Source organism: Sesamum indicum, linkage group LG2 (genome assembly GCF_026168435.1).
Source record: "Sesamum indicum cultivar Baizhima isolate 11 linkage group LG2, ASM2616843v1, whole genome shotgun sequence".
NCBI lineage: Eukaryota > Viridiplantae > Streptophyta > Magnoliopsida > Lamiales > Pedaliaceae > Sesamum > Sesamum indicum.
The window spans coordinates 15,268,033-15,287,223 of NC_142658.1; the positions used below are offsets into that span (position 1 = coordinate 15,268,033).

The 19,191-nt window shown below is 31.8% G+C and overlaps 2 protein-coding genes across 2 annotated transcripts; both read left to right on the plus strand.

The window, feature by feature from the left end:
* Positions 1-5,906: 5,906 nt before the first annotated feature.
* LOC105155750 (ABSCISIC ACID-INSENSITIVE 5-like protein 2) lies at positions 5,907-9,727 on the plus strand. Its single transcript, XM_011071683.3, has 4 exons — positions 5,907-6,194; positions 6,365-7,364; positions 7,460-7,531; positions 9,402-9,727. Exons 2-4 carry the CDS (start codon positions 6,510-6,512, stop codon positions 9,480-9,482), a joined length of 1,008 nt encoding a protein of 335 aa, XP_011069985.1. The 5' UTR covers positions 5,907-6,194; positions 6,365-6,509; the 3' UTR covers positions 9,483-9,727.
* A 1,529-nt stretch (positions 9,728-11,256) lies between these two features.
* On the plus strand, positions 11,257-13,705 carry LOC105155751 (14 kDa zinc-binding protein). Its single transcript, XM_011071684.3, has 5 exons — positions 11,257-11,420; positions 11,515-11,572; positions 12,397-12,486; positions 13,240-13,357; positions 13,425-13,705. The coding sequence occupies exons 1-5, from the start codon at positions 11,290-11,292 to the stop codon at positions 13,490-13,492; spliced, it is 465 nt and encodes a 154-aa protein (XP_011069986.1). The 5' UTR covers positions 11,257-11,289; the 3' UTR covers positions 13,493-13,705.
* Positions 13,706-19,191: the final 5,486 nt, after the last annotated feature.

Here is a 19,191-nt window from a genome sequence, read left to right on the forward strand (position 1 = left end):
CTGTGTCGTTGCTTTCATCCTCACGTTCTAAAATTTGTTAATATTGCTGCCTTTACCCCGTGTGAATCTATATTGGGCTTCGTGAGATGATTTAGGGGGGTACAAGGTTTGCAGCAACGGACATATGCCTTCATAGATCAGATTTCATGTAACCCATGTATCCAACAATCAGCAATGGGCTGCGTCTATAGTGGATGAATTGGTTCCAACTCAGTTGTCACTTGTAAGTGTCCTCTTGCTCCCATTTCATCCAAGGATACGGCTCCATTTGGTCAACCCTAATATGAGTCTACTGAAGTGGGTGTAGTTAGTTTCGACGCAAACTTCTGTACAGCACTCTCTGCACATAATGTGGTATTCTTGTAGACAAGTCAATGATTTGGACCATTTGGTCGGGTTCAAGTCTCTTAATTGGATTGGGTCATAGAGGATCTACTTTTACATGGTCTGTATCTGGACCCGTTCTGTTGTCATCTACTTGTGGAAATTCTTTTACCCAAATCAGGTTAGATTTACTAAATTAGTCACGGAGCAAGTATTATATATTTTTCACTTACTTTTCTTGAATTGTATGTAAACTTTATAAAATATGTAATACATTTGATAAATAATTTAATTTAAATTTGATTTGATTTAAAATTTTTTGGGACCCTATGACACCAAAACTATCTCATGACAATAAATTTCGTGATGTTTTAATAAATTGAACAAAAATAAAAGTCAATGATATTAAATATAACTTTTTAAATTATAAAAATTTATGTATAATCATACTAAATTTAAATGTAGCATGGTGTAACTATCCGTATAGTAAGTGAGTAAGATTGAAGGACTTTGGTCCACAAAACGAGTGATTATATATAGAGGGAGTTGAGAGATTTTTTGATGGATGCGCTCATAAGACCTTGAAAAAGAACAATTGACAGAAATCTAAACTTACTTTCAAAGTGAGAGGAGTGAATATTTATATGGATAAAATAAAGAAATATAAAGGTTGTTCGCACGACCTTATTGCCTTTATTGATGTTTTGTTAAAATTTATGAATTATGGTTTTAAATTGTTTAAATTTAATTAATTTAAACTAAATCATAAACGGCTTGCGATCAAATTTTTTATACTTATTAGTAAAATTGTAAATATGAAACTTTTTTTTGACATTCAAACTTTAGCCTTTTCTTTTAAAAATATTATTTTTATTTTTAAATATTCTTGACGTTGATCACAATTAAACGTACAACTTTTGTTGCAACTTATTTTCACATAAAAAAAATAAATTATTGAAAACACCCTCATAATCTTAAGGATTAGATAGAGAAATATATGCACGAGTATATAATAATAAGGGTAATTACACTTTTTTTAGATTTGTTATAATTAAACGTAGAATACTTGTGATCTGAAAATTATGTTTAATATTAAGATTTACATTTGTCTAACAAATAGGTCCCTTCGTTAATTAAAATCTATTTATGGGCCTAATTAAGGTAGAGAGATTTAAATTTCTACTCATATCATAGAGTTTCTTAGCCTAGTCAGGTACCATATGAACAAGCCTGAGAAAATTTCTGTATGGCTTCTCGATTTCTCGACAAAGAGAAATATGACCATTCAAATGTAAATAAAAAGAAAATTCTTTTTTTTTAAAATATACTTCTTACTATTAGGTGTATTGAATTTATTAATATTAATTTTTAAAAAAATTAATGACAAAGGATATTTACCCTTGATTAACTTACTGACGTGTTGTAGGTTGAAAAATTTTTCTTTGACTAAACTACCCTTATAACGGTGAGATATACCTCCTCACATGCATTAAAATGTAAATATATATAAGGGTTATTTCATCATAAAAATAATTATTTGATATGTGATAAATAAATTATTCATTGTTAATGTCAGCAAATTTTGTGAATTTTGACTCATTGAAGAATTTATTTATTGGACGAAAGCGAACCTCAAGGTAATAAATGTAATTTTCTAAAGGCAAAATTGCATAAAACCCCCTTGTATTTTAAAAATACAACAAAAATCCTGTTGAAAAATTGGCCCAGGACAAAAATGGTAGGCCCAAAACCCTCGGCCGAATCCCTCACTCGCTTGGATGGCAGTCCATCCACCAACTTGACCCGTTGACTCGACCCGCTTCGTCCGACTCGGCTACTTAACTCCCTAATCTTAATCCTTTCCCTAAGCCCCCTCATTTTGCATTGCCGCTGTTTTCTCTCTTCATCTTCCTCATCTATCTCTCTCTCCCTTGTTTCTTTAAACCGCATTTTTCATGGCCTCGACAAATTTTCCACCTCCTTCTTTTTCAATGTTCAACCACTATAAACCCCCCCCCCCCCCTCTCTTATTGGTTTAATAGAACAATATCAGTAAACCAAAAATCTCTCTTGTTCTTCATGAACTTCTTTATTGTATGTTTTTGAGAAAATACCTAAATGGTGTAGGTTGGTTGTGGTTTTGGTCCTTGGTGAATTGGGTTACTGTTTCTGGTAAAACTTGCAATCAATGAGTGTGGTTGGTAACCTGAGTGGCCGCAAGAGACCCTTCACCGGATCTGTCCTTTGAGCCTAAAATACTTACTGTTGTTATTCTTGCACATATCTATAAAGTCATTCATTAAATTTGTAATTTTAGTATATTTGTTGGATTTTATAGTTTGTATATTTAAGGATTTTTATAACCCATTTTTATTGTAATAATTGAGTTAGGGCTCATCATTTTTGGGATAAAATTCCCAAAAGTGGTATCAAAGGTTGATCTTTGATCTCTCGCCTTGGTGGTGGTAACCTCTAAAACCCTCCTCTTTTCTTTTTTGCAATTTTTCATTACTGTTGGTAATTTTTTCTGTAAATATTTTGCTAAAACTGCCACATTTTTTTTTGACGATATCTCTGTTAAAGTTTATCTCTAGTACTGTTTTTTGCTCGGTGCGAAAATATTTTGAGATTATTATCTTTGCTTTATGTGAAATATTTTTAGATATTAATATCTGAAAATTGTGAGAAATATTTATGAAATTTCTTTTTACTTAGTGCAAAAATCTATTAATAATTTTGTTCAGTGCAAAAAAGAAATATGTTGGAAAATTGGCCAAGGACCAAATTCGGTAGGCCCAAACTCATCACCTAGAAAGCCTTACCTAACCCGATTCCCATTTTTAGATTATTGAAACCCTTCGCATTCTTATTCTTTTCATTTGGCTGAACCCTCCTTGTATTCTTTCCTCTTTCTTGGTTTTTTGTGCCATCATCAATGGCTTCTGTCTATTTATTCACTACCTTCGGGAAGAAAAAAAAAAAAAGAGAAACAATTGATGAAAAAAATAAAAGAGATAGGTGAACCTAAGTGGTTCGATGATGCCTTAGTGGCCGTGTGTGTGTCTTTGTGGCATGGGTTAGCTTTGGTGGCTGTTGTCTCTTAGCGGGTTTGAGCAACCGGTGGTTGGGTTGCCGGCCTTTGTGGCTGTGGGCTTTTCTATCGGATCCAGCTCCCTGAGTCGAAATTATTTATCGTTGCTGTTTTTCTCACTATATGTAATCGTTGTTATATTGATTTATATTCCGTTGTAATACTTCTTTTCGCTTTATTGGGCTCGCTGGGAGGATAAATTTCCAACAAACCCCATATAATTTGAAAATAGGCAAAATACCCCCTGTATTTTAAAAAATTCAGCTCGCTCTCCCTTTTTTGATCGAGGCGTAACGACGTTAAATTTAATTATCGCCTGACCGTTATACATTTATGTTGACTGACTTATATTATATATAAATAATTAGAAAATATAAAAAATAAATTATTTTATATATAAATTAGAAAGGAAAAAAGAAAATCTTACTCCCACAGCCCACCCCACCCCCGCTGCCTCCTCCCATCCCCAACCCTCGCCCCTACCAGATTGAATATGGTGGCGACAACGTCTCCCAAAAAAAATCATCGTCGTGGCCCAGATTAGACCTGGGCAAAATGTACCCTAGATTCACCATCCCCTCCTGTGTGGGTTTTTTTTTTAATTTTTTAATTAACTTAATTATAGTCATTAAATATATATTTTAGTTAATCAAGAATAATTTTAGATAATTATAATAATTATATTCATATTTAATTAATTTTTTTGTTTGATATATATGTAATTTCTTTTTTCTTTTAAATATATATACTAATTTAAATAAAATATCATTTATAAAAAAAATATAATTAATAAAATATTTAACCTAAATAATAATTTAAATTAGTTTATAAATTATAATTATTTAAGATTTATATTCATGTACATATCTAAATTTGAAAAATACAATTTAGTATAATCTTCTTTATAATGTAAATTTTTTTATTTTTTTGGCATTTTTTATTTAATATAAATATATTTGTAAAAAATTGAAATAAAAAAATGTATATAAATATGTATATAAAAATATATTTTCCATTTTTTTGTATTTTTAAAAAATTTAAAATAAAAAATAATAGTGTATTATTTATATGATATAATAAATTTAAATATAATTTATTTAATATTTTTAATTATTTAACATATAAATTAGTTGATAATGTATATTTCTTATAATTATTATAATTAATTAATATCCATATTTGTTAAGATATTTAAATTTTGAATTAGTGATTTTAATTTAATTTTTTAATTTAAATTATTAAACATTAAAAATTTTACATAATATTTTTGTATTTTTAAATAAATATATTTAAAAGAAACTTTTAACTTTTTCTGGAGATATAAAGACGAAAAAAAATATTCAAAATAAGTTAAAAATAAATAAAAAAATGCACAAAAATTATAATATATAGTCATAATAGGGGCATTTTAGCCATAATGGCAATAAAAAATCATGCAATGACGTCAAAATAGTTCCCAAACCGCACCACTTGCACATGCAGTGTAACCTCCACCAATTCCTAAATACAGGGTTTAACCAAATACGAGAAGTTTTTTTGTAAGTTTTCAAATTACAGGTTTTTTTTAGTTGATTTAGAAAAATACAGGGGATAAAAAAGAAATTTAGCCATTTTCAAAGCATGAAAAATTTATGTGTAATTACATTAAATGAAGAGAGTAAAGTGTAACTATCCTAATAAGAATTTTGTTCTATTATTTTTTAAGTGTATTAATATAATCATATTTCAACTATTCATATCACAAAAATATAACATAAATAAAATTTTAAATTTGAGGCATCTCTATGGAAATCAATTAATTGTTAGGGATACTTACATTTATACCCCTAATTTATAGTCTATTTATATAAATTATCTCCTAGTTTTGCAAATTAGTCCTGATAGCTAAAAAACAGGGTTAATTTGTGTAATGATGCTAACATTTTTAAGGGGTGTGTTTGTAATTTTTTAAAAAAGTAAGGAGTGATTTGTGTAAGTGATATTCATATTTGGTGTATGTATGCATAAGTATCTAAAAAATAGGAGCGATTTGTAATATATCATAGGTCAAGGGATATAAATATAATTATCCCTAATTGCTATTATAATTTTAAAAAAAACGCTAATATATTTACATGGATTCTTTTGAGGGGAAAAAAAAAAAGAATAGTTCTTAATCCAACTTTCATTTTATTCACACTCATTTTACCCATTTCAACAAAGAAAACTGGTCCTAAAACCAAAACGGAGATGTCTCAAAATTACCCATTTCAAATAAAAAAGCGGATTATTAAAAATCAATATGAAGATTTCCTTCAAAATATAAAAAAAATTGCCAAGTTGCGGATGGTAGACAGGCACAAGTACCGGTAACAAAGAATGCTGTAAAAGAACCACTGCTTTGATTTGTTTATTTCTTCAAAAATATTACACTGCTGATTAATTTACATTTCTTTTGAAGTTTGTGGATGGGGTACATTATACATACATACATTAATGTACACTTGTATTTTGCAAAATAGTCCTATGTTTCCTTATATCAAATTTATAAAGTTTTTTTCTAGTGCAGAGAAGGGAATAGAATGTGGGTCTGATTTCTCTCTCTTTCTTTCCTATATTTATTATTTTTGTCCACATTTACACTTTGATTTGTGAAGAATTAGATTTTGAGCTCAGGTTCTTGCAGCATGGTTTCTGGGTTTTCTATTTTCTTGTAGAGAGTGGCAGGCAGTGGCTGCATGGATGCTCACATCTCACTGTAACTCTTCTCTTCATTTCTGGGGTTCTTGTATTTCTCATGGTGAGTCTGTTTATTTGATTATTTTTTACTTTAATTTGTTAAATTTCCATGCATTTTGTCTGATTTGATGGGTTGTGATTTTTGGGGGAGCCCAAGATTTGATCTTTCTTGCATTTTTCTGATTGATGCGTTCTTCAATTTGATGGGCTCTGTTTCTTGATTTGTAATAGGTTGGAATGGTGCATTTCATGCAAAGCTTTGGGGTTTTAGGACTTTGTTTTGCTGATGTTGATTAGGGGTCTTTTGGGAGTAGTAATTTCTTGGAGAAGTTGATTTTGGGTTGTGAGTAGAGAGAGAGAGAGAGGAGGGTGTTGTATGGTTGCAAGAATGGGGACCCAGGGGGGTGGTAGTAACAGCATTGGCGGAACCCAAGCCCAAACCCAAATTCAAACCCAGGACCCGAAATCGAACCCGTTGGCTAGGCAAGGATCATTGTACAGCCTCACTCTTGATGAGGTTCAGAACCAGTTGGGTGACCTGGGGAAACCTCTGAGTAGCATGAATCTTGATGAACTTCTCAAGACTGTGTGGACAGTTGAGGCTAATAATCAAGCAACAGGAAGTGTTGATTATGGGCCTGCTGCACAGCAGCCTGGCCAGCCTGTGTCTGGCTCGTCTTTAAATCAACAGTCAAACCTTATGCTTCCTACGGATCTGAGCAAGAAGACTGTTGACGAGGTGTGGCAGGACATTCAGCAGGGGCATAAAAGGGGTAGTCTTGACAGGAAAGCTACTCTTGGGGAAATGACATTGGAGGACTTCTTAGTTAAGGCGGGAGTGGTTGCTGAGTCGTCAGCAGGAAAAAGAAATTCGGGCTTGGGGGGTGCTGACCCAATGGGACTGCCGCAGCAAGCTCAATGGATGAATTTTCAAATCCCTTCGGTACACTCTCAGCAGCAACAGAAACATAGTATGCTGCCGGTATTCATGCCAGGCCATTCAGTTCAACAGCCTATTCCTCTTGGTGGAAATCCTATCATGGATGCTGCTTACTCTGAAACACAAATAACCATGTCTTCATCGCCTATGATGGGCACTCTATCAGACACACAGACACCAGGACGAAAAAGGGTTGCTCCTGATGATATAGCCGAAAAGAGTGTTGAAAGGAGGCAGAAGAGGATGATCAAGAACCGGGAATCTGCAGCCAGGTCACGAGCAAGGAAACAGGTACCTTCTCATGCATTCAGTGTCTGGACATTATTTTCTTTAATTCTTTTGCTGTAGGAGTGTGGCCATATGTTATTGGATCTTTTTTGCCACAGGCTTACACCCACGAGCTGGAGAACAAGGTTTCACGTCTGGAGGAGGAGAATGAAAGGCTCAAGAGACAAAAGGTTTGCTATGTTTCTCTATACTCGATAATTGATAACCTATTTATTTTAGTATTGTTTTGCATTTCGTTTGATATCTAAACATTGGTATGGTGCTCTGTCAACTTACAGCATTTGTGTAGTAATTTTAAGTTGAGGGTATATATGGCCATATTTCATATGTGCTTTTCTCTACATTCTTTTGCTATTTCTGAGCAGAGCCACTCTTTCACTGCTTGCATTAAACCAGTCATGTTCTTAATTTATGGACTGACAACCGATGCTGGGCATGCTCCTTTTAAAGTTTTCTTGTGTTTACCGTGTTTGCTAGCAATGGTTTCTCAGAAGGTTCTTGATAATAAAATTCGCCTATCCATTGCATTGTTTTGAGAGCATACGTCTGTGAATTCCTATGAGATGATTTTACCATCTTTCAGAACATATTTTCGGGTAGCAATCAGTCTGTTGAAATCAAACACTCTTGTTAGTAGGGCCACTTTAGGGAGACTTGAGAAATCAACTGAATTTGGTAGATGTTGTTGTATGCTCTCCCCAAGGTCAGTTCTGTCATTTTCACTTGTTTGACTCTACAATTGGTGCCGATCATGTTAACTGTCCTTGTCGGTGCTACCAAAATAATGCTATCCTGGACCTTACTCATAAAGGCCTTTCTGTTAGCTTGCTGGATACCCGATCCTTCAGATGTTGCTATTTCATAAGCTTGACTCAGAGTACCAATAGGTGTTGGTTTTACCCAATACTCTCTCGGTCTATCTTTAAAGAACTTGCATAACATTTGACTGGTAACAGACTTTACATAGAGTCACCTTTCTAATACTTTTCTGTCATTCATCATACTTCGTGAATATAGTCTATTAGAAAAACAGAAAAGTAAATAATAATCTAGGCCTGAAGAAGTTGCTCTATTTCTGCTCATAGTTCATAATGAGAAAATCTTTCATCTGCATATTTGTGTTTTAAAAGTTTGCTTTCTTGATATATGGATCAGTCTTTGTGGGTGTTGTCTGTTATTGATCTTTGGATTGCACGAAAGAAACCTTAATACTTTGTAGATAAGGAACCAGGAAATATAGTGAAATTATTAGCGAAATTCATATGCAAAGAGTACATAAGCCAAGAGGGACCGAGGGTGTCGAAGCCTGGTTGATTTCCATTGTCCCTAGCTAGAAAGTAATGCGAGACGAACTTGATTTCTATGGATTGAAGCTGAATTGTCTGATTAGCACCTTTGACCAACTCTTTCTTTATGCATAAATGAACATCTTGTCTTGAAAATGAGCTATTTTCGTAGGAAGAAAAACTGAACACCATATGATAATTGGAAACAATCAACAAGGTTTCCCGTATCATTAGTTCAGTGAGCAAGTATCTACTTCAGCAGTTGTGCAGTCATAACTCGTGCGAAAATAGTTCCCATTAGCTGGGATTTACATATTTTGCTCGCTACATCGTTATTGTATATTTGAAACATTTCCATATCTTGTGATGAACCTTGTCTTTACATGCTCAAAGCAAGAGTCACCCTGACCCATTGGTCCCTCAGCCAAGTCTTTCTGCAAATAGGTGAGCCGACGGTTTCCTAGTTTGCCCTACACGAAGACAAAACTAACCTTTTTCACAGAAAGTTACTCCACAGTACAACATAGACTAATGATTTTAACAGAACAGAGTACATATTAATGGCCACGCTTCTTGTACAGTCACCACCGACAAACTCACAAGAATCTGTCACCATTAGCTCATTCCAGATAGGATATTAAGAGGAGCCTTTTACTTACCAGGAATATATGTTCTTTTCCCGATTCTCCCGGTTTCTTGGAGCTGTCATCTTGCATTCATGGGGTTCTGCTCGTCACTATAGTTGCACTTGCAGGAATTGGAGAAGGTGCTACCAAGCATACCACCACCAGAACCAAAGTATCAACTGCGACGAACAAGCTCAGCACCCATATGAGGATCTTGTAGATTCGTTATCGTTTAAGTTTCAATTAGCTGTGTTAGTTTATTACCAGTTACAACTACTTGGGGTGCTGCCGCCGCCGCTGCGAAGATGACAAGCTCAGAGTATTGTAGTCTTGTAGTTGGCTTCACTCTCTTGAACATCCCTTGGCTGTTAGATACCCCAGTAACGAGTGAACCTTCTTCTTGTATGTACATTTTTATTGTATATTAATCAAACTTTGAACTCTGTGGGACTAATTGCCGTAATTTGATCGTATTTTTTCTTTGTTTTTGAGACAGAATGCGACTATAGCTTCTGTATTTTGCTATGCCTTTTTTATTTAAGATTGCAGCCAATCATATTTTAAAATGGTAAATTACAGCTATTTTTTCTGAAGTTTAACATAATTACGAATACTTTTTTTTTTATTTGAAAAATGAAAAATACTCCTTTAAATAAAAAATTTTTATTTGAAAAATGAAAAATACTCCTTTAAATAAAAAATAATTATGTAATTCAATAGTAAGGTAGATTTTATTATTTTACTCTTGCTGATTTTTTTTAAAAGAAATGAAAAAAATATAAAAAAAAATGAAGAGTGGGTAAATAAATAATCCACAAGGAAAATTAGTTTATAAAAAGATATAAAATTATAATTTATAATTTAAAAGAATATTTTGGTTATTTTGCTGCAAATTTTGGATGGAAGCCTAATGAAAATAAAAAACATGGACTTATTGTTAGACGAACGTTAAAATCAGAGGGTATTTATTATTTTTTAAATAAAAAGAATATATTTATAATTATATCAAAATCAAATTTTCAACTTTTTTTTTTTTAAACACAACATAATATATCAGACAAAATTACATAGACGATTTACATAGCAGAATTCGTTATTTTCCATAAAACTAAGCAAAAAAAAGGGACAGTAGGAAGAAGTTTCATAGAGTTGAAAAGAAACAGCATGGTTGGCTAGTCTGTCTGCCGTTTGATCCAACTCCCTGTAGCAAAATTGGAACTGAACTTGTCGAAGATTAGACAAGCTCCTCGGACAGTCCCGAAACAGATTGTGCATCCATTTGAGTGCCTGAAGTGGATACTATTTATTAGACAACTCTGTTTTGTTATTTGAAGTAGTGTCGGGTGGACATGCGAAACCCAAAATGCAACCCAAGGAATGTCCCTTTAATTCCTTCACCAAAGAGTCATTGTTTAATAGTACTAAAATAGGTAAATTATGTCGATTGTCTTGAAATTTGTTACAATTATAAATATTTTTTATTATTTGAGAAATTATTGATACCCCTAATAATAACGTTAGTTGAATAATCGGCCAATTTTGTTAATTTCTGTTAGAGTTTCATCCATATTTTGTATTCAATTTTTTGAAATACCTTTTAAACCATAAATATGATTTTACGTATTTTTATAATTTTGATATATTTTTTTATAATGACGTTCAACCAACATCGATTTTTTTTTTTTTTAAATTGACATTGCTACCTTACTGTCTAAAGATTACAAAATTATGTTATATATTATGAGTATCGATATTTTTTTCAAATAATAAGGATCATAATTAATTATGCTAAATTTTATGAGAATTTAATGTAATTTAACCAAAAAATATGCAATGTATGAGATGGTGTAGAAACATAATTTTTGAGTAAGAAAAGTGATGAGAAAAGAGTGGAAGGTGCATAATGCCAATAAATACAGAATTGAAGGGTATGAAATGCTATTTTTATAATTGAAAGATGTATTGTGCAAAGTCGGAAGATTTGGAGGGTGCAGAGTGCCAATTGTCCGCAGAGGCATGAGACGAAATGAAAACCCCAGCAGCAGCAGACTGCAAGTGCTGACTTCTCATTTGCTTACACCTCAGACGGCTATGGCGTCTGAGAAAGAGGCTGCTCTCGCTGCTGTCCCCTCTGATTCTCCCACCATGTCTGCATCTTCCCTTCTCTCTCTCTCTCTCTCTCTCTCTCTCTCTCTCTGTTTTCGTGTTCAACTGATTTTCTTGATTTTTGATAACATGCAGATTTGACAAGATTATCAACAAGGAAATACCGTCCAACGTCGTGTACGAGGATGACAAGGTTGTTTGCTCTTCTTTTGACACTTTTCTTGATTTCTTTCTTTCTTTCTTTTTTTTTTTAATTTTTGCCCATTTTTTCATGGGGAATGTGATATCTTCTTGCGATTTCGTAAAACTTCTTGATTTTATCGAGATGAAAGTTGGAGTTTATTTGTTATCTGGATGTATGGATTCGTTTTTCTGAAGGAAAACAAGAAAGAATGAATTACAGCGGTGATATAGCGGAAGTCTGCCCTAAATTCTTGGCTTGATTTTAAGGGAAAATACTTACATATATGAAAGTTTACTTTTTTAAATCATTTGTTTCGTACTCTCTCTCTTTTCTTGCACTCCATGGTGACCCAAGTTGAAAAATGCTCACTTGTCTCAAGTGTATGTTTTGCTGTTCTATTCTCCTTTACCTCATTCTGTGTTTGGATCTCTGAAAGGCAATGCTGGCTGTTATCTTCATGATCTAGGAATTTTGTGCCTCCATTTTGTTTACTTCAGGCCACAATTCTATTGATGCCCCGTATGATAAGCGATGGATGGATGACTATTTCTAAATTCTAACTTAGTATTACTGACTTTATGATATGTGGTAAATGGATGATCGTTTCCCTTCAATCTGGTTCTTTTATGAATTATTGGTTTCTTGAAGAGTTTTAGATCCCAAATAGTTATCGTTCGTCTTATGGGTTTTATATGCAACAACTTTGTATTGTATCTTAGTTATGACATTCTCTTTTCTTAGCTTTAAGTGTTGGAGTAAAGTATGTGCGTACTGGAAGTTCAAAGCTCTAATGTATGCGATGAATTCTCAAAGCTCGTCTTTCTCCTTGGCAGGTTCTGGCTTTCAGGGACATAGCTCCACAAGCACCTACTCACATCCTGATTATTCCTAAAGTGAAGGATGGGTTAACTGGAATTTCTAAGGTAGTTTCTATATTTTTTTGCCTATCTTTGAAGCTGACTTCATATCTCAAGTGATTTGGCCATCAGACGTTATGAAAATTAGAATTTTTCAACTCTAAAACCTGAAACTTGTCCTTTTGAGGCTATGACTATTGCTTCGTGTGTTCTTTTCTCTTGTTATCATTTCTCATAGATCACTTTTAGCAAATAGATGGGATGGGAGCGTAGTTTCCCCCTTCAAGGTCAATGTATCGATGCATACACTTGTGAACGGTACCATAGATTATACAGGTCAGGAGACCATTACCTTTCGTTTTGTGGGCACCATCATGGTAACTAGGAGGCAGTCACATATCACAACTACCTTGTTGCAATATTTCATAATTCATACATAGTCTTGGATATCGAGCAGTTGAAGCCTTATAACTTGGATTTAATTATTTTTCAATCCTTCATACTTCTTTAAGTAATAATATGAAGTGTCTAAACAGATTGCAGGATCAATTCATGCTTTGTGACCACTTTTCTTTTCAAGTTGTGTGCTTGAGATAGGTGAAACAAGGGCACTTCCTATTTATCATTTGGACTTTTATTTGTGAAGACTAGCTTTTACGTAAAGCTGAACTCAGAAATAGTTCAATTGATTCATTTTCTAAAAGTTGACGAAGGTTTTCATCTGAATAAAAGTTGGGTAAAACTATAACTTCGAGTAATAGCAAGCTAAAGTGCTAAACTTATCCTACGTTTCTTGTCATTTTACGACTTATTCTGTAGGCTGAGGAGAGGCACTGTGAGATTCTTGGCCGTCTTCTTTACGCAGCAAAACTCGTTGCCAAACAAGAAGGCCTTGACGATGGCTTCAGGCTTGTGATTAACGACGGTCCAAAGGGATGTAAGTATCGTCCTCTACTGTTGTTATTCTTCTCTAGTTGATCTTAACGTCAAAATTCTTGTGGCAGGCCAATCTGTTTATCACCTTCACGTTCATCTGCTTGGGGGCCGTCAAATGAACTGGCCGCCTGGCTAAGCCGAAGCTCAGATTGACATGTAAGCTACGCTTCGTCCCTTAACTACACTCTCTGAAGTTTCTACTACTGTACTGGAGCTTAAAATAAGTTGATTAAGGTTGTCCACCTCTCTTACCATGGAGCACCTCTAAACTTATTGTTTCCTCTGAGACAATGCTTGTAAGTTTTCAGTTAATGTTCACTTCTCAGAAAAATACTATCGCAGTTTCTCATTCTTTTCCTCTACTTACAAATACGGTGATATGAAAGTAGAAAATACGATACAACTTGAATACGTCACTTAAGGTAAATATTTTCTTTTTCAGTCTATGCATAATAGTATAACAATATATGGTTTGTATAAAATACGTGATGTTATTCAAGATTAAAACTACGTAATAAATATACATACATAAAAAAGTATTAAAATTATACAGTGTAATTTAAAGTACGTTGTGCTTCGAGATGCCTGGTTGGTTGGGTTGGGCTTGGGCAGGATCAGATTGAACTAATAAAAAAATGGGCGTCTTGGTTTTATGTGGGATTGGCCCAACCTAGCCCAGTGATCCGACACCATCTAGTCTTGGGCTGGGCCTATTGGGATTTCTTTAATAATGTATGACATATAATTTTTATTTTATTGTTCTACGTTCACCATTCTAGTATCTTTTTATACTTCTGAAATTCTAAAAACTTTTATTTTTATTGTTCTACTTCTAAATTTTTAGTACTTTAATCCAATAATATTTTTTTGTTTATTTTTTTCAAAGTATATTTTAAGTCATTTTTGAATTTATTATCATCTAAATTTATTATTGTAAGCTTGTTGGTCAAATTATTATTAAAGATGATTATATAATTTTAACTATTAGTTTTCTAGGTATAAATTTGTATGTGATTTAATTTATTATTTATTAATTTCATAAGATAGATATAAATCTAAGTAATTATTCAAAAGAAAATCCCAATTCCATAAAGAAAAAAAAAAAACAAAAAAACAAACAAGCACTTGGTTTCCGCCTCAACCAGATCGGTCCATGGGCTGAACCTGAGTTTAATATTTGCGGAACATGATAAAATTATTCCTCCCTGCGATTGCTTTTTCTATATTTATGATTATTCTTTTCTTTGAATAATTAATTATTCTAACTTTTCCCATTTTTATATCTTCTCTTTATTCAAGTTATAATAATTAATAATACGTTGATTGATTTAAAATTATCGATATATTTTTAAAAAAGAGAATGTTTGGGAGAAATGGTTTGAAAAAATTAATTCAATTATTAATAAATTGTAATGATGTGTGTAATCAAATTCATATAACTAAAATAAATATCCACACGACTCGTAAAATCAGACTAGGAAAATTTCATATTTAAAAAAAAATTCAAATAAATCATTTGATCCCGTTTCCGATCATTAGATTAAGATCCTAATCATACCATTTTCGTCATCCATCGAAAATCAACACTTAAAGGGAACATTGTGGTCGGATAAAAATTCTTAATGCTAAAAAATATTAAACGACGCTCAACTAATTACATAATTGACATTATTATATATTTTTAAATTGTACGTCAATCATACTACAATAACAATTTAGTTGCATGTAATTATAGTTGGTAGGAACTAGAGTGTTGAATGGTTGGACAGCATTCCAAGAATTTGAAGTACTAGAAAGCAGGGGTGGGGTGCCTTATGGTTACCTCATCAGACAGTTTGGTAGGGCGATGTATTTGACAGTAGGCATGGACGTTGGTTGCTGCAACATTAACCTACAAAAAACACTCATCATATGTTATTTTCACTGCTTTTCTATTTCACTACACAAACAAAAAACACAGTACCAAGTTGTCTTCTTCTGTTTTCATTTCTTGTAAATTTCAGTTCAGTTCTCTCTCTAAAAATGTACCCCCCCCACCCCAAAAGAAAAATTGAAATTATGACTGAATCAAAAGTGGGTAGTGTTTAAGAAAAGTGAAAACGATATAAAATATAAGTTTAGGTAGTGTTTGGGGGAAAAAAACTCTTTTAAAATAAGATTACTTGGTTAAAGATCATTCATATGTTAAAAAGATACTGTTTTTGTTTAATATTTGCACCTGTCTTTTGTTAATACTAATTTTTTTTTCTCAAAAATAGTGCATTTTTATTCAATTAGTATATTTTATTTTTATTTTATAATTAGTTGTCATTTATATTAAAATATTGAATACTACTAGAAAACTTGAACGTTTCATTCAATAATGTTCCAACTCGGTAATACGCAATAAATAAATTTACATGATTGCCAAAAAAAATATTTTTTTTATTAATTATCATAGCGATTTAATATGTCATCAAACAAAAATATTATTATTTACACACACAAATGTATCTCTCTCTCTTTCTCTCTCGTGCGTGCACGCACACACACAAACCTCTCTCCCACACATATACTCTCTCTCTAGGATTTTGAAAATTTTTATCGTTTTTTAATTGTTCTTGCATTCAAAAAAGAAAAATACTTCATTATTTAGTAATAAATTATTATAAATAAATAAAAAAAATTGCTATTAATATTATATTTACTGAAAAAATATGAGTTCACGACATTATAAATTATACGACTAGAAATAGTCATTGATAAAGAAAATATCAATTATATATTTATGTCACTATTTGACTAGCAAAAATTTAAGTAATAATTCATTTTTTTTTATTTTTTGTAAAAAAAAATCTATTAAATTTTTATTTTGAGTTAAACTAATGTGCACTATCTATATTTTTAAAAATATTTAAATATAAAGTATGTCAAGAAATAATAACTTATTTGACTCGAATGTTATTATGATATTTTTGGTCATTTTACAAATAAAAGACCTTATTATGCCAAATACTGTAACATTCTATAAGATGTGGAAACATATTATAAATTTTAATATCTTATTTTATCCAAACAATTTCGGAACTTATTTTCAAAATAAGATTTAACATCGAAGCTTATAAGATGTTATGAAAGATTTTAGCCAAACAACCTCTAATCCCAATCGAACTGATTTAAAAGTCTGAGGATTTTCTTCAATATTATTTTAATTTAAAGCTACTGAATTTTTAACTGAAAATATATTTTGAAGAAATTGATTAATTATTAATTATAAAAACAAATTTCTGATTTTCCCTTGAATGTATTCTTTTGCAAAGGAAAATTAGTGATATGAGAACAAAAATCAGGCAAAATTAAGATCTCTGGAAATCTTGATGTCGGAGTTTGAAAACAGACATTGTTCACATCAAAGCATGACCAGTGCAAAAAGGTCCAACCTTTGGTGTTTGTGTCCAATAACTCACCACCCCATGGTATCTATCACATTAAAATTGTCACACAATTTGTCCCCCCAATGCCAAGGATATGTTATGACAACTTACCAATAATCTTCTTGATAATCTTCCATACATTTTTTTGGCTTAATTATTTTCAAATGAATCTAAAAAGGGCCCGGGCAAGTGGGATTAGCTACTTTTATATATGTTTAATCACTATTCAGACGTGCTGTTAGATTGATCTTGATTACGGGTTGTTTGAGGTTGTTTTGTTATCAGATGATAGGAAAAATAGTATTTTATGACCCATATTTTATTTTTTTTTAATTTCACTGGTTATTGAGCTATAGGTCTCATAATTTCTAAAAAGTAGCACTTCTGGCCTCACAATACATTCCATTAAAATTTAATGAAAAAGCTATACGTGGTTGTTAAGTGCATGGGACAAAAAGTGAGAATTTTGTATCCAACGGGACCAAAAGTGTGAAGGCCCTAATGCCCGCGTGCTAAATACATGACATTTTTTGAAAAATATCTAGCGAAAATACATTATAGGACCAAAGTACTACTTTTTAGAAGTTACGAGAAAAAAAAATGATAATCCTATAGCCAATTGGACAAAAAATGAAAAGGTAATAAATTATGGTTATAATTGGAGAGCACCTTTTTAATGTGTAAATTTTTTTTGGCCTGCTATTTTTTATTTTTTAAAATCATTTCAGCACTTTTTTTTTTCTTTTTTGTCAACCTCCATTTTTTCTCTCTGTCAACTTTCATATTTTTTATTCTCCCACTTTTCTCCAAATAACTACTCACAACATCTATATTTTTAATATTTTTTATTTATTTAAAGAATATGTAATTCAAAAATATAATAATTATATTATTAATATTTTAAATTAATTGCGCACAAATTTTGGTGTGGCACACACACTAGCATGTATTTATGTTACATAGTTAGTCTTATGATATTCAAGTTAAAAAGTTGGTTATTGTAAAAAAAGGAAAAATGCAATTTACCCCTACGTGATATGAAAAATGAACAAAAAAATTTTTGTGAAAAAATAAAATAGTAAATTACTCTCTGTGTTTTGAAAAATGAAGCAAATTACTACCTATCCAAATCATTGATAGTGGGAAAATTTGCTTCAATTTTTGAAATACAGAGGGACACTTTGCTTCAGTTTTTAAAATAAAGGGGGATAATTTGTTAATTCTTTTTTCACAGGGGGAATTTGCTCATTTCACATATCATGGGGGATAAAATGCATTTAACCTTTGTAAAAAATTCATAAAAGAATTCTCGTACCTATTTATTGAACTATTTATATTGATATTTTGCTGGAAGGGGTTTTATTTATTTATTTAGAAGCAAAAAATGGGACGAGTTAATTGAGGATTCAAACGATCTGATTGGAGTAAAAAATACGTAAATTCTTATCATGTTTAGATATTTCAGAACATTGTGAAAATTGTAAATAGAGGGATGTTGGTCGGCCCAGATTAAGAACTACAACAATTAAGTCATGGGATGTCGGGTTATATATAATAAAGTTAATATTTTATTTTAAAATATTGTTAAATATCTTACTAAATGAAAATGACATTTCCCCAAACCAAAAGGTATTTCTGTCACTTTTATATATTAATTGATTGAGTTTTGATGAGCACTCCATGACATTAGAGTCGACAAACAATGTTTGTGTCTAGGGTTGGACCTATACATACATATATATATGTTGCAACTAGTTTGTTTGGTCTTGCAATGGACCAATATGTTGGTCGTAATTCGTTCATTCACTGCCTTTGAATTATAAATACACATTATTCTATAAATTAAAATTTCGAATCCAATGATCTTTGATGAATGAGAAAAAACAAAAATAAAAACCTTCGTCCGACCAAACTCCCGACAAATAAGTAGACAATTCTCAAACATGTAAGACATAAGCATTTATGTGAGTATGTCTTGTGCAATTAAGACCATTCATTCTTGTTGGACAGCCGATGCAGCACTGAGTTGAGTTTCCCTTATCACATCATGCCATGCAGCACGAAGTGATGTAAGAGGGCAAAATGGTCCTTCACTTTTTTCTCAAGGTTGTAATAATGTGTCAAAATTGGAAAATTTTAATTCCAACCCCATTTGTTTGAACTTGAACCAATTATATGGTAAGTATAATATATTTATTATGTGATTGATTTGATTTGGTCAAACTTGATCCGTTTCTGTTGAAACCAAGTCAAAATTTTAAATTATTAGAATTTGACTAAAATGTCTCCTATATTTTTTTGGAATTGAAAACTTTGACTATACATAATTTTTGTATTTTAAAATTTATAATAATATCAGTATATTATTTTAAAATATTATCAAAATTATTATCATTTAATAATTCATAACTTTACCTCTTAT